We start from the raw sequence: 18,420 nt of genomic DNA on the forward strand, positions 1-18,420 counted from the left end.
TAAAAGATAATGCTGTGAAAGTGCTATACTCAGAATGTCAGCAAATTTGGAAAACTCATCAGTGGCCATAGGACTGGGGGACAAGTGGGTATAAATAAAAGAAGATCGAATGTGAGTTGATGACTGTTGGAGGCAAAGGGGTAGAACAAGAGAATTATTATACTATTCTCTCTTCTTTTACATGTATTGAAATTTTCCATAATAAACTTCAAAAATAAAAATTAGAATAGAGCTATGCCATGCCATGTCATTTTTTTTAAGTGATTCACATCACATCAAGAAAGTAAGAGAAAAGCAGAGGCAGATGCTGGTGCCAGGGAACCCTTTCTCCAGCAGAGGGGCCCAGTGTGGGGACTTGCCCTAAGGGAGCAGAGGTTACTGCATCCCTGAGGAAGACGATGCCTCTGGACATCTCACCCTGGTCCCAAAAGTACTTTCTACAGTTAGGGAGCTGCCCTGAAGCTGAAGGTAAAATGATGACCACAACACAACACAACACCAAGCGATGCACAGAAGGGAGTAGATAGGCAATTGTGATGAAGCCTGAGTTGTACTATTACATTGTTAGACAAAGTGTAACAAAGTGTCCCATGGGAGCACTCAGAAGATCCTCTAACTGGAAGAGGTGATGACCAAACTGCCCTGAAGAATTCCCAGAACTATCTTCTGATTATAATTCAATTGCCAAGCTCTGTTGCTCTAGGAAGAGGATGAGCTGGCCAGAAGTTGTAAGTGTCCTGATCTCCTGGCAGCTTTGCCTCTCATTGTAAATGCACAACATGGCCTTCTAATAGCAATTGGATTTCCATACAGCTTGCCTAGAAAAGGAACATATTAGCCAACGGATGGCAGTTTCCACTTCTCTGATGCTCAGTTCAGTTCAGTTCAGTTGCTCAGTTATGTCCAACTCTTTGCGACCCCATGGACTGCAGCACGCCAGGCCTCCCTGTCCATCACCAACTCCCGGAGCTTGCTCAAACTCATGTCTATTGAGTAAGTGATGCCATCCAACCATCTTATCCTCTGTCATCCCCTTCTCCTCCTGCCTTCAATCTTTCCCAGCATCAGGTTCTTTTCAAGTGAGTCAGTTCTTCTCATCAGGTGGCCAAAGTACTGGAGTTTCAGTTTCAGCATCAGTTATTCCCATGAATATACAGGACTGATTTCCTTTAGGATTGACTGGTTGGATCTCCTTGAAGTCCAAGAAACTTTCAAGAGTCTTCTCCAACACAACCGTTCAAAAGCATTAATTCTTTGGTGCTCAACTTTCTTTATAGTCCAACTCTCATATCCATACATGACTACTGGAATTATCAAATTAATAAACTTTCTCATTTTTACAGGTTCTGAGAGTTTGGTGCATATATATCTATCCCTGGAAAAAAATGTATTAATTCTTGATGTGCTGACAAGTCAGAATTTCAAGATTGTAAGACCAGCCCTGAATCCTGGGTAATGCCAACCCTTGGGACCTGCCTAGGTAGACACCAGCCTTCCCCAGCCTTCTGCTCTGCATGCTTCTTTGATCTTCTAGATTCCTCAAGGCTGGGACCATGTCTGATGCTTCTTTGATAGCTGAGACATCCTCTTTCACCATGTGTACTAAAAAGCATTTTTGTTTTTAACAAATTTGTTTCTTGATTTCTTTCACTCTCATTCAACCCCATCAAAAATAGCTAACTCAACATCTATTTAGGAATCAAGTCAGATGCAGAGAATTATGTAAGGGGCATTTTTTTTAATGAAAAATTAATAATTTAAAAAATTCTTCAGCTATTTTGAAAGATGACAACTTTTTTCACATACTTATACTATATTAACTTTCTTTTCTGCTTAGGTGGTCCACAAATAATTTAATCAACCAAGAACCTCCCTCCACACTACACTTTTAACTGAAGGACAAGAAACCAAACATCATCAACTCCTTCCCAGACAAGGAACAACTTTCATCTCCAGTGATTTCTCTGTTAATCACTTAGGTAGATTCTTTGACCTATAACAGGGGATGGCAAACTTTTTCTTCAAATATCCACAGAGCAAATACTTCAAAATCTGTGAGCCACACAGTGCCCTGCTACTGTACTGTGAAAGCAGCCGTAAACAACATGTAGCCAAATGAGCATGGCTATATTCCAGTAAAACTTTGCTTGTGGACATTGACATTTGAATTTCATATAAATTTCATGGGTCACAAAAGATTAATCTTGTGGTTTATTTACAACCACTCAGAAATGTAAAAAACATTCTTAGCTCAGGAGACACATAAGCAGCTGCCGGATCTGGCCCATGGGCCATAGTTTGCCAACTCCAGCTCCACAGTGATGAATACTGGCAACAATTCACTATACTGTGACTATACGTACTGTGAATGTGTGTGGTCCCTTCATAACACGCCCTTACCAACCATGAGAATTATGATCTATAATGGTTCTTAAATTAACAAGTGGCAAAACTTAAAATCTTACGGGAAAAATATTTTCACTAATATTTTTAAAAATGGTCAACACATTTTTAAAAGGTATTTTGCATACAAAGTACCTTTTATAAAAAGATACTTTACATATCTTAAACCCCAAATAGTGGGGTTCTGTGTAATACATTTCTAGTTACCATCCCTGCTCAAAAAAAATTTGTAAGATAAATGAGGCAGTGCTAAGCTTGTTTTGTTTTGACAATGTTTTCTGTTGAGACTTTTTTCAAGGTATTTTTATTCATCCAAATGTTCAATGGCTTTCTGATTTTAAAATTAGTATTCATACACTCTCACCTTCTGAGCGGTGCCATAGTCCAAGAATTTGGATGCGTGATATATAAAAAGCTTTAGATTTTGTTTCTTCAACCTAAACCACATATCTACATATTTTTAACCTCCCTCCCCATACATAAGCTTATACAGCATTGCCTATCTATGACAACTTCCTAGGCACACTTAACAAATATTTCTACTGGATTATTTTCCTATTTTTTTGATTGTTCGTTTCAACTTTCATTACACATCCTTTACTTCTGCAGACTTTCTACTTTAACTCCCATTTTTATTTCCAATCTGCCGTTGCTCTTTTTCTAGCTGTCTACAACAGTTGACACGTGCATGATACATATATCTAAACTATACTTCCCAGCTGTGGAAAAGGTCCCAGCATCATTTCCCCAGACGGGACATCAAGGATCACTGTACCATTTCCTCTTTGCTTATATGTGTGCTTGCAAAAACCCATAATCAAGAGTTTTAGAAAAGCAGAGCATATGTTCTTATACTCTTGATTTGGTCACAAGAGGAATTTGTGATTGAGACAAAATGAGCATATTTATCTGCCACACCTAAGTGTCCTTGTTCACACTGCTCCCAGAATTTTCTGCCTGAGAAAATTCCCCTCAACCTCCAAGGACAGGAACCTGTGGGAAGCATCCGTGACAGATCTGCTGAGGCTCTCCTCTGCATCCCCAAAGCATTTCATACCTCTCCATTAAAGCACTTACGACTGCATTGCATTTGCTTGTTTATGTAACTATCCCACCCCCACCTGCCCACCCTACTAAGTCAATAAACAACTTTCATCTTTTCTTTTTTTCCCTGCCTCCCTCATGCCTAACACAGTGCCTGGAATAGAGCATCAAGATTGCATTTCTCAGAAATATTGAGGGCAGTGTCCCAAAAGGAATGACTTCAGGGGCTTCCCCAGCCAACTTCCATCAGCATCCTTAATCTCCCTCCTCCCCTAAAAAGTCAGCAGACAATCTAAGTAAAAATACTTAGATTTTTAAAAATTTAAAAAAAAAAAAACACATCACTTCAAAACAAGTATTTCAAGGCCCTCTTATCAAGAGACTGCCACTCTTAAACTCTTAAAATAAATTCTAGCAATAACACCATGGAAAATGCAAGGTTCTCTTAACACTACAAAATAATATGCTCACATAGCAACTCACAGTTTTCACATTACTTTCATGATTTTTTTTTCCATTTGGCCCACTAATCCTTGGTAAGACAGATAGCATTAGCCTCATTTTTCAGTCACTCAAGGAAATAAAAGTGACATGTCCAAGATCAGAGCTTGTGATTGGTGACAGCTCTAGGCCTAAAACACTTAATTTGATTAAGGGTTAAATCTTAAATTGATCTGTCTACTCTCCTGCACTCCAGGAAAATTAGGCTTGGTATCTATGGAGGATTCTACCCCCAACTCCACCCCTGAACATTCTGTAGTACCAGATTAGATTGTGACACTATGTTCTAAAAATCCATTCCAAACAAAAATCATTTGGGCAAATACACATTATGAAAAGAAAGAGTCATGCCCCACTTGTGTTAGTTCTGTTCTATGATTTTTGCCATAAGTACTTAATGACTAGAGGGTTGCCAGTGAATCACTGACTGTTCAAAAAATGGCATGCCATGAATTTCTGCAAATGGAAATATGCAGTCTATTATCTAAACAATTTACTCATGAGGAAGCACCATTATTTATAAGGACAAGAGCTTGATTTTCTCTTCTTTGATAATTTGTCTTTCCTAAACTATTAAATTTAGATTACTTATCACATTAGCAGGTTCTTCACTTAGTTTCTCTACATAATTCTCCATGATTTAAACGTCACTTCAATTCTTTTACTATTTATTGCACACAACTCTTTTAATATTAGCACATATCATCTTAGACGTAAATAGGGCAATGCCTGCCAAAAAAATCTTGCTACTCTGTGGTAATTGAAAGGCAAAATTATTTCTCAGATATATTAAGTTATTCAAATGAGCCACATTTAGTTTTTCACAAATTATTTAATTTTTTCAACAAAGGCCTATCTAGTAAAGTATGCAGAGCACGTCACACTTCAGATTTTCAAGTTTGATCTGGTTACGAATCTGCTAATTGTAAAAATTTCAATATGGCAGAGTGCAAAATATTTCCCCCAAATGCAAATAGAGATGTCATGCAGATAACTGCAAGACATGAATCACTGCCCTGCTGCATCAAACTGGAAAAATCAGAGGCAGTTCACTCCGCAAGATTTCTTACCCAGTTCTTAAAAGTTCAGATGCATCACCTTTTAATCAGGGTAATAAACTAATTGCTAACATACTGGGTAATGTTTACTGCTAAACCCACAATCTGGACAAACAGAAAATTATGCTGTCAGAGCCTGCAAACAACTGCAGTCCGCTGTTACACACTGCACCCTCCTTGCACAGGGCTGTCGTCGGGAGTTACAGTGCTTTACGGTTTTAATTTTTTTAGAGTGAGGGTCTCTTCCCGAGAGGTAGGGTATTAAGACGAAAGCAGTCTCCCGCGTGACCTTCCTCACACAGACCTTGAGCGAGCGACTGCGGGGGCAGAAGCTGAGAATTTCAGAAGGCATTTGACAGCTCAACTGGGTCCTTCACACTTGGCTTTCAGGAACAACAAAAAAAGCACGTTACTCTGCACCTGCCTCTCCACCCACCCTCCTTGAAACTTATTTACCCCTAAGGATCCCAGCCAGAAGAAGGTAGGAATCTAGTCTCTCCGGTGATGCCTAGGAAAATAAACCCCGACTGGAGCGCCGAGCCGGGAGTCGAGAGGGGCAGGGGGCGAGGAAACCTTGGAGGGGCGAGGGGGACCTGGAGGGGCTGGGGCTCCCCCCACTGCGCCGCAATTTCTCCACCACGTGTGAAAATCTCGCGCACCAGGTGCCCCATGAGAGACCGGGGTCTGCGTCCGCCGGTCCCAGGCGCGGATCCTCCGCTCCCTCCCCGCTCGGGGACCCTCCTCCCGCGGCCCCGGCGGGCGTCCTCGCGGCGGTCTCCGGGCAGAGACAGCGCGCAGAGCCCCGGCCGGCGGGGGCGCTTCCCCGGCTACCTTTTATCCAGGCAGGCGATCCACTCGGCCGAGGAGGAAGAATGGGCAGCGTGCGCAGCGACCATGATGGGCAGCGGCGCGCGGTGTCCCCAGGCTGCGGCGACCTCCCGCGCTCTCTCTGCCTGCGCCTCGCCCGCGCCTCGCCAGCCGCGCGGACCCGCTCCTCCCCGCCCGCCTCGCGCCCAGCGCCGCGGCGACGCGCCCGCCCTCCCCGCGGCCCGCCGGGCGGGGGGCCAGCAAGGGAGGGGACCCGAGGGGCGGGCCGCGGGGACCGCGCTGCACTGCGGCGCCCGGGGGTGGGGAGTCCCGCGGGCCCGCCCGCTGCGGGGAGGGGGTCGGGGGGCGACCCCGGGTGGCAGGCCACCTGCGACAGGTGGCTGCTGCGTCTCCGGGAGACCTGGGCCGCACCCCTCACCTCGGGGCCTCCGAGGCGGGAGGGAAGGAAGGCGCCGCGGGTGGGGGTGGGGGGGACGGGGACGGATGTCAATGTCTATATATTTTTCATACAGCAAATGCCACTAAAATGGCTGCTGCCTCTCTGTTTCCTTAGAAACCCATTAGTCTCCCTCAGCAGCTGTCAAAACTTGCTGGCGGTTTCCTGCTCACCTTTGCTGTTTCTCCTTCAAAAAGGGATGGAGAGGAGGACTATGTGACTTGGCCTGGAAACACCCGCAGCGGTCTCAGTTTCCCCTGGGAGGCTGAGGGAGGCCTGGGACGGAACGGAGAGGCAGTGCAGACACGGCTGGAAGCCCAGAGGGCCCAGAATGGTGACCAGTGGTGACTGCTGTTGTTTAATCACTAAGTTGTGTCCGACTCTTTTGGACACCATGGACTGTAGCCCACTAGGCTTCTCTGGCCATGGGATTTTCCAGGCAAGAATACTGGAGTGGGTTGTCATTTCTTTCTTCAAGGCATGACTGAAGGGTTGAAAAACTGAAGTTTCCGGCCTTGAACCTTGCACTTGCTGGGGCTCCCATCACCTACTCAGTGGAACACACACAAGCACACAATTAAGAATGGCGAGCAGTGGGGCCACAGCAGAACTGTGGTTCGGCTCGGGGACCAAGTTCCCACTGCCCTTGGGGTAACCTGAGTGGTTGGCCCCACGTGTCCTTCGTTCTGTGTCTGGAGTGTGGAAGGGGTGGTCACTACACCTGTCTCTGGTAGGTGTACAAAATAAATGATAGGCTTTGAAGTTCAGTTGCACTCTGTCAAAAATCAAATTCCACACCAGTGGTTGCTTAGGAATTTGGGGGCAAGTTAAATCTTTTAGACTACTGCCAAGCAGTGTTTTGATACTGATGGTGCGCATTTGGAAACAGACAATGAGGAAGGAGACAGGGCGTTGCTAATCTCACTCTGTTATTTTTTTTCTCTCCTACACTCCTCTCATTCCCCTGCTCAAAGGATGTTCAAGGAGACTGGAGAGAATGAAACAGCAGGTGCATTCTGGCATCCTAATAAAAGCAGGTGCATTTTATCCCAATAAAACTCCTCCAAAGAATCGCCATTTCCCCTCTGCTCCCTCGCCAGGATCTGGTTTCAGACCTAACTCTGCGCCCTCAGCAACATCGCCTGGTTTAGTGCTTGTCCCCCAGGTAACCTCCATCCTGTTGATTTCTACTGGGTTTAAGGTAAATAACATTTAAAATGTTATACTATACAATGTTATACTATGCCAAAGGTATTTTTATTGTTGATTTTTTTCATAACAGAGATATGAAGAAGGAGATGAGTCTCCTATATTTATTAAGACTTACTTATAAAGGCATCAGAGAGCTCTTGAGAACATTCCAAGGTCACCAAATGCTTTCTCAAAATGCCTTTACCCAGAGAATATTTAAAGGTAAGGAGACAGAGGCAAAAAGGACTGCACATGACCTGTCATTACTGGAGGCTTGGAGTTGCTATAATTTTTAGCTGTGATACTAATAATAGTCATCATTTATTGAACATCTGCTGAGTATCAGGTGCTGTGCAGAGTTCTCTACATGTGTTACCTCATTTAATCTTCGGAACATTCTGTGAAGCAGTCAGAAGGACAGATGTCAGGGTTACTCCACAAGGAGAGGACAAACGTCTTTGAAAATGCAATGAACTGGAGAAAATTATTTATCAGTACTTCCAGGGAGAGTGTTGACTGGCTTGGAAAGAAGATGTTGATGAGCCACTTGGAGTGGCAGGGAAAGCCCAAGGCCCCTATTATGCTTGTTAAGGATTGTGGTCTGATGAACTGTAAGGCCTTTGTTTTGCCCTGCGGGGACCCTGCCTTTAATCTATATAGAAATTAAACAATCATTCAAAGAATATCCTTTCGAAGGCGCACCAAGAATCACTGACTTCCCAGAACAGGCGCGTGTCCCTATCCAGCCCTGGACATAGGTTCCAGCCACTGCAATATACTCCCTGGGACACTGAGCCTTGAGGGGCTCATACCTTGCTGGTGAGACTCCAGCTACCGGAGCGGGAGGCCTTGAATCAGATTTGGGTCTGTCTGATTCCACAGCCATGGCACTGAGCAATAGTGTAACTGGTTTTGTCTATAGCATAAGGGTAGAAGACATGTCAAAAGTGACTGCTCAGGGGATAAGAGTAAAAGGGTTATAAATTGTTTTTCATAATAATTTTTAAAATAATAAACCTGTCTAGTAGGGGAAAGGAAAAAAAAACATGTAATGCTCTTTAGGCAGGAAATAATAGTGTAGAAAAAAAGTAAATGTTACTGAGAATTCCACCATCTAGAGCTAACACTGGTAATATTTTAGCACATTGCATTCTATATTTTCTATTTTTGAAAGATATAATCACACATACACCCATAAACAAATGCATATAACTTGCTGCTTACATTCAAACATGTATATATGAAAAAAAGTATGTATGTATGTCTATGCCTGCATGATAAGTCTCTTCAGTCGTGTCCAACTTTGTGTGACCCTATGGGCTGCATCTTGCCAGTCTCCTCTGTCCATGGGATTCTCCAGACAAGAATAGTGGAGTGGGTTGCCATTTCCTTCTCCAGGGTATCTTTCCCACCCAGGAATCGAACCAGTGTCTCTTATGTCTCCTGCGTTAGCAGGTGGGTTCTTTACTATTACTGCCACTTAGGAAGCCCAAACATGTGTATCAATACATGTATTCATACTTGAAAGCATTATTCAGACTTGAAAGCATTATTACTTTATAGGCTACTTCTACTTGGAATGGAAAAATGCTTTGTGTATTTAAATGAAATTTTCATTAAAAATTTTTACTGGCTCTGAAATATTCCCACATATGGATGTAACTAAACTTTTTAAAAAACTGAGATATAATTGACATATTATATTAGTTTCAAGTATACAACATAGTGATTTGATATCTGTATTCATTGCAAATAATCACCACAATATCTAGTTAACATACAGCACCACACACAGCTATAGTTTTGGGGTTTTTTTTTTTTTTTATGAAAACTTTTAAAATTTCCCCCCTTAGTAACACTTTCTTTTGAGGTCTATTATTTTGATTGGCAAAAATCTGCTTGATCTCCTTCCTATAGCTTAGCCTTCTATTAGAGAGCTAAACATCTCCAATGATCTCTAATGAAATGAACACGAGAAATGGCAAGACCCAGGTGTGTTAATGCTAACTGTTACTAGTTATAGAACATTGAATGGGTTACTTAATGTTCGAGTTCCATTTTGTTCATCTGAGCAGAGGCTCAAAGTTAGGAATTTGAGGACTGACAACTGAGTTCAAATTCCAGCTTCATCTTCTACTAAGTAAACACTTAAAATGAATTGCTTCACCTAAGACCCTGTTTCATCACCTGTAAAGTGGAGAAATTAATGGTATTATACTTGAATATGTTGCTTGTAAAACATTTAACGTAAGTGTTAACCATGTGGTATGCACTCAATAACTCTTAGCTATTATTATTGTTATTATTCTCTGTACAGTGAAGATAAATAGAATCTGCCTTCTGCATTTTACAGGGACTTGGTGACAATCAATTGAGATCACTTATACTAAAGGGCCTTGACCTTGGTAAATTGCAAGTGATGACTGTGTAGAGTACAAGGGATGAATGTGCCTCCCAGAGAAACAGCAAAGCTTTCCAAGGACTTCTTTAAACTTAAACTCACAATCTTTTCTGCATTCAGCCTAAGCCTAGCTCTACGATTTCCATAGGACAGCTACAGGTACATACCTCTGTGTAGTTATTGCAATGTGTATTAATAGATCAACAGTGCAGTGATTGAAAAAAGAAAGTGAAAGTGTTAGTCACTCAGTGGTGTCCAACTTTTTGTGACCCCATGGATTGTAGCCTGACAGGTTCCTCTATCTGTGGAATTCTCCAGGCGAGAATACTGGAGTGGGCCTCCAACCCTTCTCCAGGTGATCTTCCTGATCCAGGGTTCGACCCGGGTCTCCTGCATTGCGAGCAGATTCTTTATCATCTGAGCCACCAGGGAAGCAGACATGGGCTAGGGCCATGGAAATTTTCATTTTCCATTTTCCATCCTGGGAATTCTATTGAAGATAGAGCATTCACTCATATCCATGTAAGGGGAGAATCTGATTCACCATGTTTTAGGTACCTCATGGAAGGTGGGTTATTAAAAAAAATCTAACCATCACTCCTGCTGGTAAAATAACCTATTCATGGAAGAAGCTGTATGTTCCAGATGAAGTTATAATGCAGCTTCAATGTTTTCTCTCACTGTCCATTTCAGTTCAGTTCATTTCAGTTTAGTCACTCAGTCATGTCCAACTCTGCGACCCCATGGACTGCAGCACATCAGGCCTCCCTGTCCATCACCAACTCCTGGAGTTTACTCAAACTCATGTCCATTGAGTTGGTGATGTCATCCAACCATCTCATCCTCTGTCGTCCCCTTCTCCTCCTGCCCTCAATCTTTCCCAGCATCAGGATCTTTTCAAATGAGTCAGCTCTTCTCATCAAGTGGTGAAGTATTGGAGTTTCAGCTTCAGCATCAGTCCTTGCAATGAACACCAGGACTGATCTCCTTTAGGATGGACTGTTGGATCTCCTTGCAGAGTCTTCTCCAATACCACAGATCAAAAACATCAATTCTTTGACACTCAGCTTTCTTTATAGTTCAACTCTCACATCCACACATGACTACTGGAAAAACCATAGCTTTAACTAGGTGGACCTTTGTTGGTAAAGTAATGTCTCTGCTTTTTAATATGCTATCTAGGTTTGTCATAGCTTTTCTTCAAAGGAACAAGCATCTTTTAATTTCATGGCTGCAATCACCATCTGCAGTGATTTTGGAGCCCAGAAAAATAAAGTATCTCACTGTTTCCATTCTTTCCCCATCTATTTGCCATAAAGTGATGGGATAAATGCCATTATCTTAGTTTTTGAATGTTGAGCTTTAAGCCAATTTTTTCACTCTCCTCTTTCACTTTCATCAAGAGGCTCTTTAGTTCTTCTTCACTTTCTGCCATAAGGGGGGGTGTCATCTGCATATCTGAGGTTATTGATATTTCTCCTGGCAATCTTGATTCCAGCTTGTGCTTCATCCAGCCCAGCATTTCACATGATGTACTCTGCATATAGGTTGAATAAGCAGGGTGACAATATACAGCCTTGATGTACTCCTTTCTGAATTTGGAACCAAATTTCTCTTCAAGAAAATCAGAGATACCAAGGGAATATTTCATGGAAAGATGGGTACAATAAATGACAGAAATGGTATGGACCGAACAGAAACAGAAGGTATTAAGAAGAGGTGGCAAGAAGTACTATACAGAAAAGATCTTAATGACCCAGATAACCATAGGACATCACCAGATGGCCAACAATGAAATCAGATTGATTATATTCTTTGCAGCCAAAGATGGAGAAGCTCTATACAGTCAGCAAAAACAAGACCAGGAGCTGACTGTGGCTCAGATCATGAACTCCTTATTGCCAAATTCAGACTTAAATTGAAGAAAGTGGAGAAAACCACTAGACCATTTAGATATGACCTAAATCAAATCCCTTATGATTATACAGTGGAAGTGAGAAATAGATTTAAGGGACTAGATCTGATAGACAGAGTGCCTGATGAACTACGGAAGGAGGTTCGTGACATTGTATAGGAGACAGGGATCAAGACCATCCCCCCAAAAAAAGAAATGCAAAAAGCAACATTGCTCTCTGAGGAGGCCTTACAAATATCTATGAAAAGAAGAGAAGTGTAAAACAAAGGAGAAAAGGAAAAATATACCCATTTGAATGCAGAGTTCCAAAGAATAGCAAGGAGAGATAAGAAAGCCTTCTGCAGAGATCAACGCAAAGAAATAGAGGAAAACAGTGGAATGGGAAAGACTAGAGATCTCTTCAAGAAAATTGGAGATACCAAGGGAACATTTCATGCAAAGATGGGCTCAATAAAGGACAGAAATGGTATGGACCTAACAGAAGCAGAAGATATTAAGAAGAGGTGGCAAGAATACACAGAAGAACTATGCAAAAAAGATCTTAACGACCCAGATAATCACAATGGTGTGATCACTCACCTAGAGCCAGACATTCTGGAATGTGAAGTCAAGTGGGCCTTAGGAAGCATGACTACAAACAAAGCTAGTGGAGGTGATAGAATTTCAGTTGAGCTATGTCAAATTCTAAAAGATGATGCTGTGAAAGTGCTGCACTTAATATGCCAGCAAATTTGGAAAACTCAGCAGTGGCCACAGGACTGGAAAAGGTCAGTTTTCATTCCGATCCCAAAGAAAGGCAATGCCAAAGAATGTTCAACCTATCACACAATTGCACTCATCTCACATGCTAGCAAAGTAGTCTTTAAAATTCTCCAAGCGAGACTTCTACAGTACCTGAACCAAGAACTTCCAGTTGTTCAGCTGGATTTAGAAAAGTCAGAGGAATCAGAGATCAAATTGCCAACATCCACTGAATCATAAAAAATGCAAGAGTTGCAGAAAAACATCTACTTCTGCTTTATTGACTATGCCAAAACCTTTGATTTTGTGGATCACAACAAACTGTGGAAAATTCTTAAAGAGATGGAAATACCAGATCACCTTACCTGCCTCCTGAGAAATCTGTATGCAGGTCAAGAAGCAACAGTTAGAACCAGACATGGAACACTGTCCCTTTAAACTTGCTCAATGAGGGTAATTCTATCCTTATCACTGGATATAATTTTTTCCCTCCCTTATAGATAATATAAAGCATTAGTCTTTCTATTACAATATCCAAACCAATGTATTACTAACTTGGCAGGCTACAGTCCATGGGGTTGCAAAGAGTCAGGCATGACTGAGCAACTATCACTCAATCTATTCAAAGATAAGAATTCTATCCTCCTCCACCATCTAGAGCTGGTCAGAAGCAGGTGTCCAGCCTTCAGGAAGGAGGGTGTGGTCAGCTTCTTCTTTCCTTGCTCATCTCTGCTCCTACTTAATACCTGCTGGCTTTTACTCCTCTAGGAACAGAGGAGTAAGGAGGGGAGGAGAAGAAAGGAACAGTTACCTGGCTGGGATAGCTGTAAGATGTCATCACATTTTCTGGGACTGACAAAGGTGTCTTTCAGATGCTTTCATGTATTCTTGGGCAGCCTCCTTGCTGGCTCTTTCAACATGAGCAGATGTCACTCATTTGGTGACAAACCTAACTCCCCATTCAGACCTGGCTCTCCTGAGGCCCCCTCCAAACTCCCTTTCTCTCTAGGAGTCCCAGTTTATCCTCCACTCACATCCCAGGTGTCCTCTGAGCAGGGCTTAAAGTGGCTATAGGATGGTTCTCTCTTGTGTGGCCCACAGCTGGTCAATAGAAACACTCATGCCCACTTTGCTCCAATAAATTGAATGCAGACCAATCCTAATGACAGCACTCTTCACCATTGCCAAAGATGCTCACCAGTCCCTCTCTCCTGATCTTTAAGACTTCCAGGGCTAGAGTCAAGTCAGACATCAGTCCCCTGTCCCCACCCCCACTGACCCCCAGCTGTAGGGAACTGTTCATGGGTGGCCTATTGAAGCCCTTCCTTCCCTACCCTTGATCCTTTGATGGGAATCACAGCACAGCTCTCATCAAGAAAATACTCCTCATGGAATCCTCCCTCTGTTTCCACTTCTAGACACTTTCATTTACTTCTTTGGGTGAGGTGTTTAGCCTCATGAAACTGGTCTTTGTTATTTGATTGAAATTCTGTATCTTGGCACCTTACTTTGGAATTTCATATCTATTATATTTTGGTGCCTCAGATGAAATTTGAATTTAGCATCTGGATAGGCCAGTGAAAACTGAATCAAGTCAACTTCCTTTTTTCATACCTTCAACATTAATGCCTATTCAACCAAGACAATTGCCTTTTCCAGGCAAGGCTGTCCATGTGGGAGTTGTAAGGAATACCACACTCATTAGGAAAGTACGGCTCACTGGTCCCCTGAGTTTTCTAAAGAAGAAATGTGTAATTTAAAATATCTGATCAGGAAGGCCCCAACTTGTGGGTTATAATAAAGAACTTTGTGGTTTTGATTTAAAACTTTGAAGATTTGTGAATTTGGTGGGGAGTATATTTGGATTAAAGTCTCAAGACAGCAATAAGTGGGGATAGGAAAGTGACTAAACTTTTTACAGTAACAAATATTATTTTTAAAAAATTGTATCCATAAGGCAAAATCACAAATGACCCAAATATTTACATTACTAAACTATGTACTACTACATTTCTTTGTGTGAATTTGGGGGGGCACTGGAATTAAAGCAAACTTTAAAATATTATGAAATCAAGAAAAAATAAGCTTGGGATTATCTGCCTTCAATTTCCAGATTCATAAAGGATCAATGTAAAAGTTTAAGTTGGCAATGGTTACACTTCCTGTAAAGAGTCTATATATGGTTCTAGGCCCTTGTTTCACAGAAGGATGCAGGTACCAGGCAGAGTGGTTAAGGCATTTGCCTTAAGATCCAATGGATTTATATACTTGTGGGTTTGAACCCCACTTCTGCTACAAGTGGACCTGCTTTTCAGGCTTCCCTGATTGCTCAAATGGTTAAAAAAAAAAAAAAAATCTACCTGTAATGCAGGAAACCTAGGTTTGATCCCTGGGTTGGGAAGACCCCATGGAGAAGGGATGGCTACTCACTCCAGTATTCTTGCCTGGAAAATTCCATGAACTGAGGAGCCGGATAGGCTGCAGTCCATGGGGTTGCAAAGAGTCAGACACGACTGAGCGTCTAACACAACGCACACTTCATAGAAAGATAAAGTATACAGTCAAGAGGCACAGTTAAAAAGAACCATCTGTCTCCAAAATTATTCAGTTAAAATTTGTGACTTAGTTATGGAAGCAAGTCCTAAAAGAAGAAAAATCTTCTGCTCCAGAAGTAAAATTGTCTACTAGAGAAACATACTTACTTCTATGTAGAAGACTGGCATTGTTGTGTTATTTCATTCAACAGAAGAGCTTCCTGCCTAGTGGGAGAGAGCTGTGAAAAACCGTGAATGCTCCAACTGGCCACCTTTCCAGAATAGACTTTTCCTCTGGAACCAAGACCAGCAAAAATCACTGCTACGCACATCACTGAGATCCAAACTAGGTATAAGGACTAACCTTACAAACTGTGCGGTACAGGTACAACTTTCCACGTGTGCCAAAGGAGAGCCCCTTTCTATGTGAAAGTGTTCTGTATGCCACTTCCTGAAGGTGAGTGGTGAAGTAACGCTAAGGAACTTGGACAAATAATTTGGGGTGAGGAAAATGTCACCATATCACTGCATTCATCTTAGGCCTGTTTTCTAGTGGAATGTAACTATTTTTGTGAATTAACGAGCTGCTATTGCTCTCTGATATTGTGTGAGCGGAGTCAGATGTATAGAACAGACTTGTGGACTCTGGGAGAAGGCGAGGGTGGGATGTTTCAAGAGAACAGCATTGAAACATGTATATTATCTATGGTGAAACAGATCACCAGCCCAGGTTGGGTGCATGAGACAAGTGCTCGGGCCTGGTGCACTGGGAAGACCCAGAGGGATCGGGTGGAGAGGGAGGTGGGAGGGGGGACCGGGATGGGGAATACATGTAAATCCATGGCTAATTCATTTCAATGTATGACAAAAACTACTGTAATGATGTAAAGTAATTAGCCTCCAACAAAAAAAAAAAAAAAAAGAAGGTGAATTACCTTGACTGACTTTTAAATATTGAACCAGTCGTGAACTCCTGGGATGATTCCATTTAGATGTGCTGTACTAACTTTTTTATATACTTTACTTTATATATTGATTTAAAAAAAATGATTTTGAATGAATTACAGTCACCTATTTTGTTGTAATTTCTTCTTCGTCTGTAATCCAGTATGGGCTCCTTCAGATTTCAAAACCAGATTACTTATATAGTAGATTCCACAGAGAAAATAAGAACAGGAAAGAGAGACTGTGACTAAAAATCTTATTGGTTACATTAAACCAAGAGCACGTGGAACTTGACAGAAATAAAACAGAGAATTGTCATTATCATTAAAAGCAGTACACGTCACATCTTAACTGGGCAATAGCCTGATGATGAGTAGAGCTCTTCTGCTTAGGTGGCACCAATATTCACGCCAAAAATTGGCAGTGCTATACAAGTAAAGAAGATTTTTACCAGCATTTCTGGATTAAAAGTATCAGTCACTTCCAGAAACAGAAAATAACTCAGAAGGTTGAGAAAGAGGTCAAGAAGTGAAGACGTGGTTCTTTACACACCATGACCTGCAGGGCAGAGGCGCCACACGCCGTCCCCTCTCCACATTCACACCAGGGAGGTTTCAGCTCTGTCTGCCTTCCTGCCTGATGACCCAGAGGCCTCCCTGCCCTTGTTCCCATAGCTCCTCACCTCCACCAGGAGCTGCACTATTTAAACACCGGAAGTGGAGCCTTCCCTTCAGATGGACCTCGGCCCTGACCTGCTCACAACGGGCCTGTCTGTGCCAAGATCGCCCCCCTGCCCACCCACTCCGTAACCCTGCAACAGACTGGAGAGATAAATGGAGGCTTTTTCATTTTTTACACCCATCAATTCACCTAGTCGTTCAATTCAGTCAATATATATGGAGTCCCTGCCATGTGCCAAACACTGTGCTAGGCCGTGGGGGAAGAGTGGAGAGCAAACAAATGTCCTGCTCTCCTGAGCACAGTTACAGTGGGTAACATGAGAGCGAAGCAAATAAGCACATAAATATATCGTCTGACCAGTGGAAAGAAATGCTATGAAGAATATTTAAGTAAAATAAAGGAATACTGAGATGGAGATGGGACTTCTCTTTGGTATACAGCAGTCAGAGAAGAACTCCCTGACCAGGTGACATTTGAGCAGAGCCTGGGACCCATCTACCCACCACCTGTCTCATCCTCAGCCAGTTGCTTCTCCTCGGCTCCCACAGCCCATGGTTTCCCAGCCACAGGCCTAGAACATCTGGCTGCTCTCCCCAAACTCAGCTGAAAAGCCAAACTGCAGGGCCTTGTTTCTTGAGCATCTGCCAGTGGGGCCAAATGATGCCATCCAGAAACGCAGAGCCTTTAGTTCCCCTGGATGAACTTTGACCAGTGGCAGACAGGAAACTGGAGGATACCAGGCAGATAAGCCCTCTCCCTTGCTCCCTCTGATGGATTGTTTGGATGCACGGTTTTGCCATACAGCCAATCTAGAGTCAATCTGTGTGGTCAAGCCTGTGTGATCAAGCCTGCTTACTGGGTGCTATGGACTGGATCATGTTCTCCAAAAAGATATGTGAAGTCTCCCATGGATGTGACCTTATTTGGAAATAGGGTCTTTGAAGATGTAGTCAAGTCCAGCTGAGGTTATTAGGGTGGATCCCATTCCATTGCAACTGATGTCTATGTAAGAAGAAGAAAAGACAGAGATGCACAGAATATGGTCATGTGCTGGTGAAATCAGAAATTGGAATGATGCATCTATAAGACAAGAACATCAAGGATTGCCAGCCAACACCTGAAACTAGAAGAAGCAAGAAAGGATCTCCCTTACAAGTTTTAGATGGCTGGTGGCCCTGCCAACATCCTTGATTTTGGATGATTAGCCTTCAGAACTGTGAAACAATCTATTTCTTCTGTTTTACAGGGTCCAGTTTGTGGTGCTTTGTTACAGCAGCTCTAGGAAACTAATACATGGAGTGACCAGCTATGCTGGATTGTATCTCCCAAATAAAGCAGTCCTTGCCTGCAACTCTGTTTTCCAGAGAAACGTGACTATGACAATCAAAGACCTGAACAAAGTGAAGGATGATAATTGAGAGGTTATTTGAGGACAGAGATTATAGATAGAAGAGTTGATGCAAAGGCCCAGAGGTAGCAATGTACTTGATGTGTTAGAGGAACAAGAAGAAAGCCAGTGGGTTTGGGGAGTGAATAAGGGGAAGGGTATCAAGGGATAAACTCAAACAGGGAGCCAAAGACACCATCCCTGGAACTTTATAGGCCATAGAAAGGACTTAGGCTTTTTTTTTTAACAATATATAATTGAACTGTAATTTACATTTAGGTAGTAAAATTAACAAATCATAAGAATATAATTTTATGAATTTTTTTATGTACTGCTATGGTCTGAATATATCTCC

General features: G+C 42.4%; 1 protein-coding gene and 1 long non-coding RNA gene across 6 annotated transcripts in view; one reads left to right on the forward strand and one right to left on the reverse strand.

The window, feature by feature from the left end:
* RAPGEF4 (Rap guanine nucleotide exchange factor 4) overlaps nt 1-6,124 on the reverse strand; it is a 316,724-nt gene extending 310,600 nt beyond the window's left edge. For 2 of the 4 annotated variants that reach the window (XM_070476011.1, XM_070476009.1), the window contains exon 1: nt 5,838-6,124. In XM_070476011.1, coding sequence (XP_070332112.1) covers nt 5,838-5,902 — 65 coding nt within the window. In that variant the 5' untranslated portion in view covers nt 5,903-6,124. The remainder of the gene's footprint in view (nt 1-5,837) is intronic. The other 2 variants (XM_020896336.2, XM_020896337.2) reach the window with 2 other exon arrangements.
* On the forward strand, nt 5,264-15,663 carry LOC110138886 (uncharacterized). Of its 2 annotated transcripts, none has more exons than XR_002314318.2 (4): nt 5,264-5,487; nt 7,245-7,435; nt 7,553-7,683; nt 15,265-15,663. It is a non-coding gene; the product is annotated as an uncharacterized lncRNA (long non-coding RNA). The 2 variants fall into 2 exon arrangements; XR_011490948.1 differs by lacking the exon at nt 5,264-5,487 and adding an exon at nt 6,209-7,000.
* The last annotated feature ends 2,757 nt before the right edge of the window (nt 15,664-18,420 follow it).

The sequence above is a fragment of the Odocoileus virginianus genome, chromosome 13 (genome assembly GCF_023699985.2).
Source record: "Odocoileus virginianus isolate 20LAN1187 ecotype Illinois chromosome 13, Ovbor_1.2, whole genome shotgun sequence".
Lineage (NCBI taxonomy): Eukaryota > Metazoa > Chordata > Mammalia > Artiodactyla > Cervidae > Odocoileus > Odocoileus virginianus.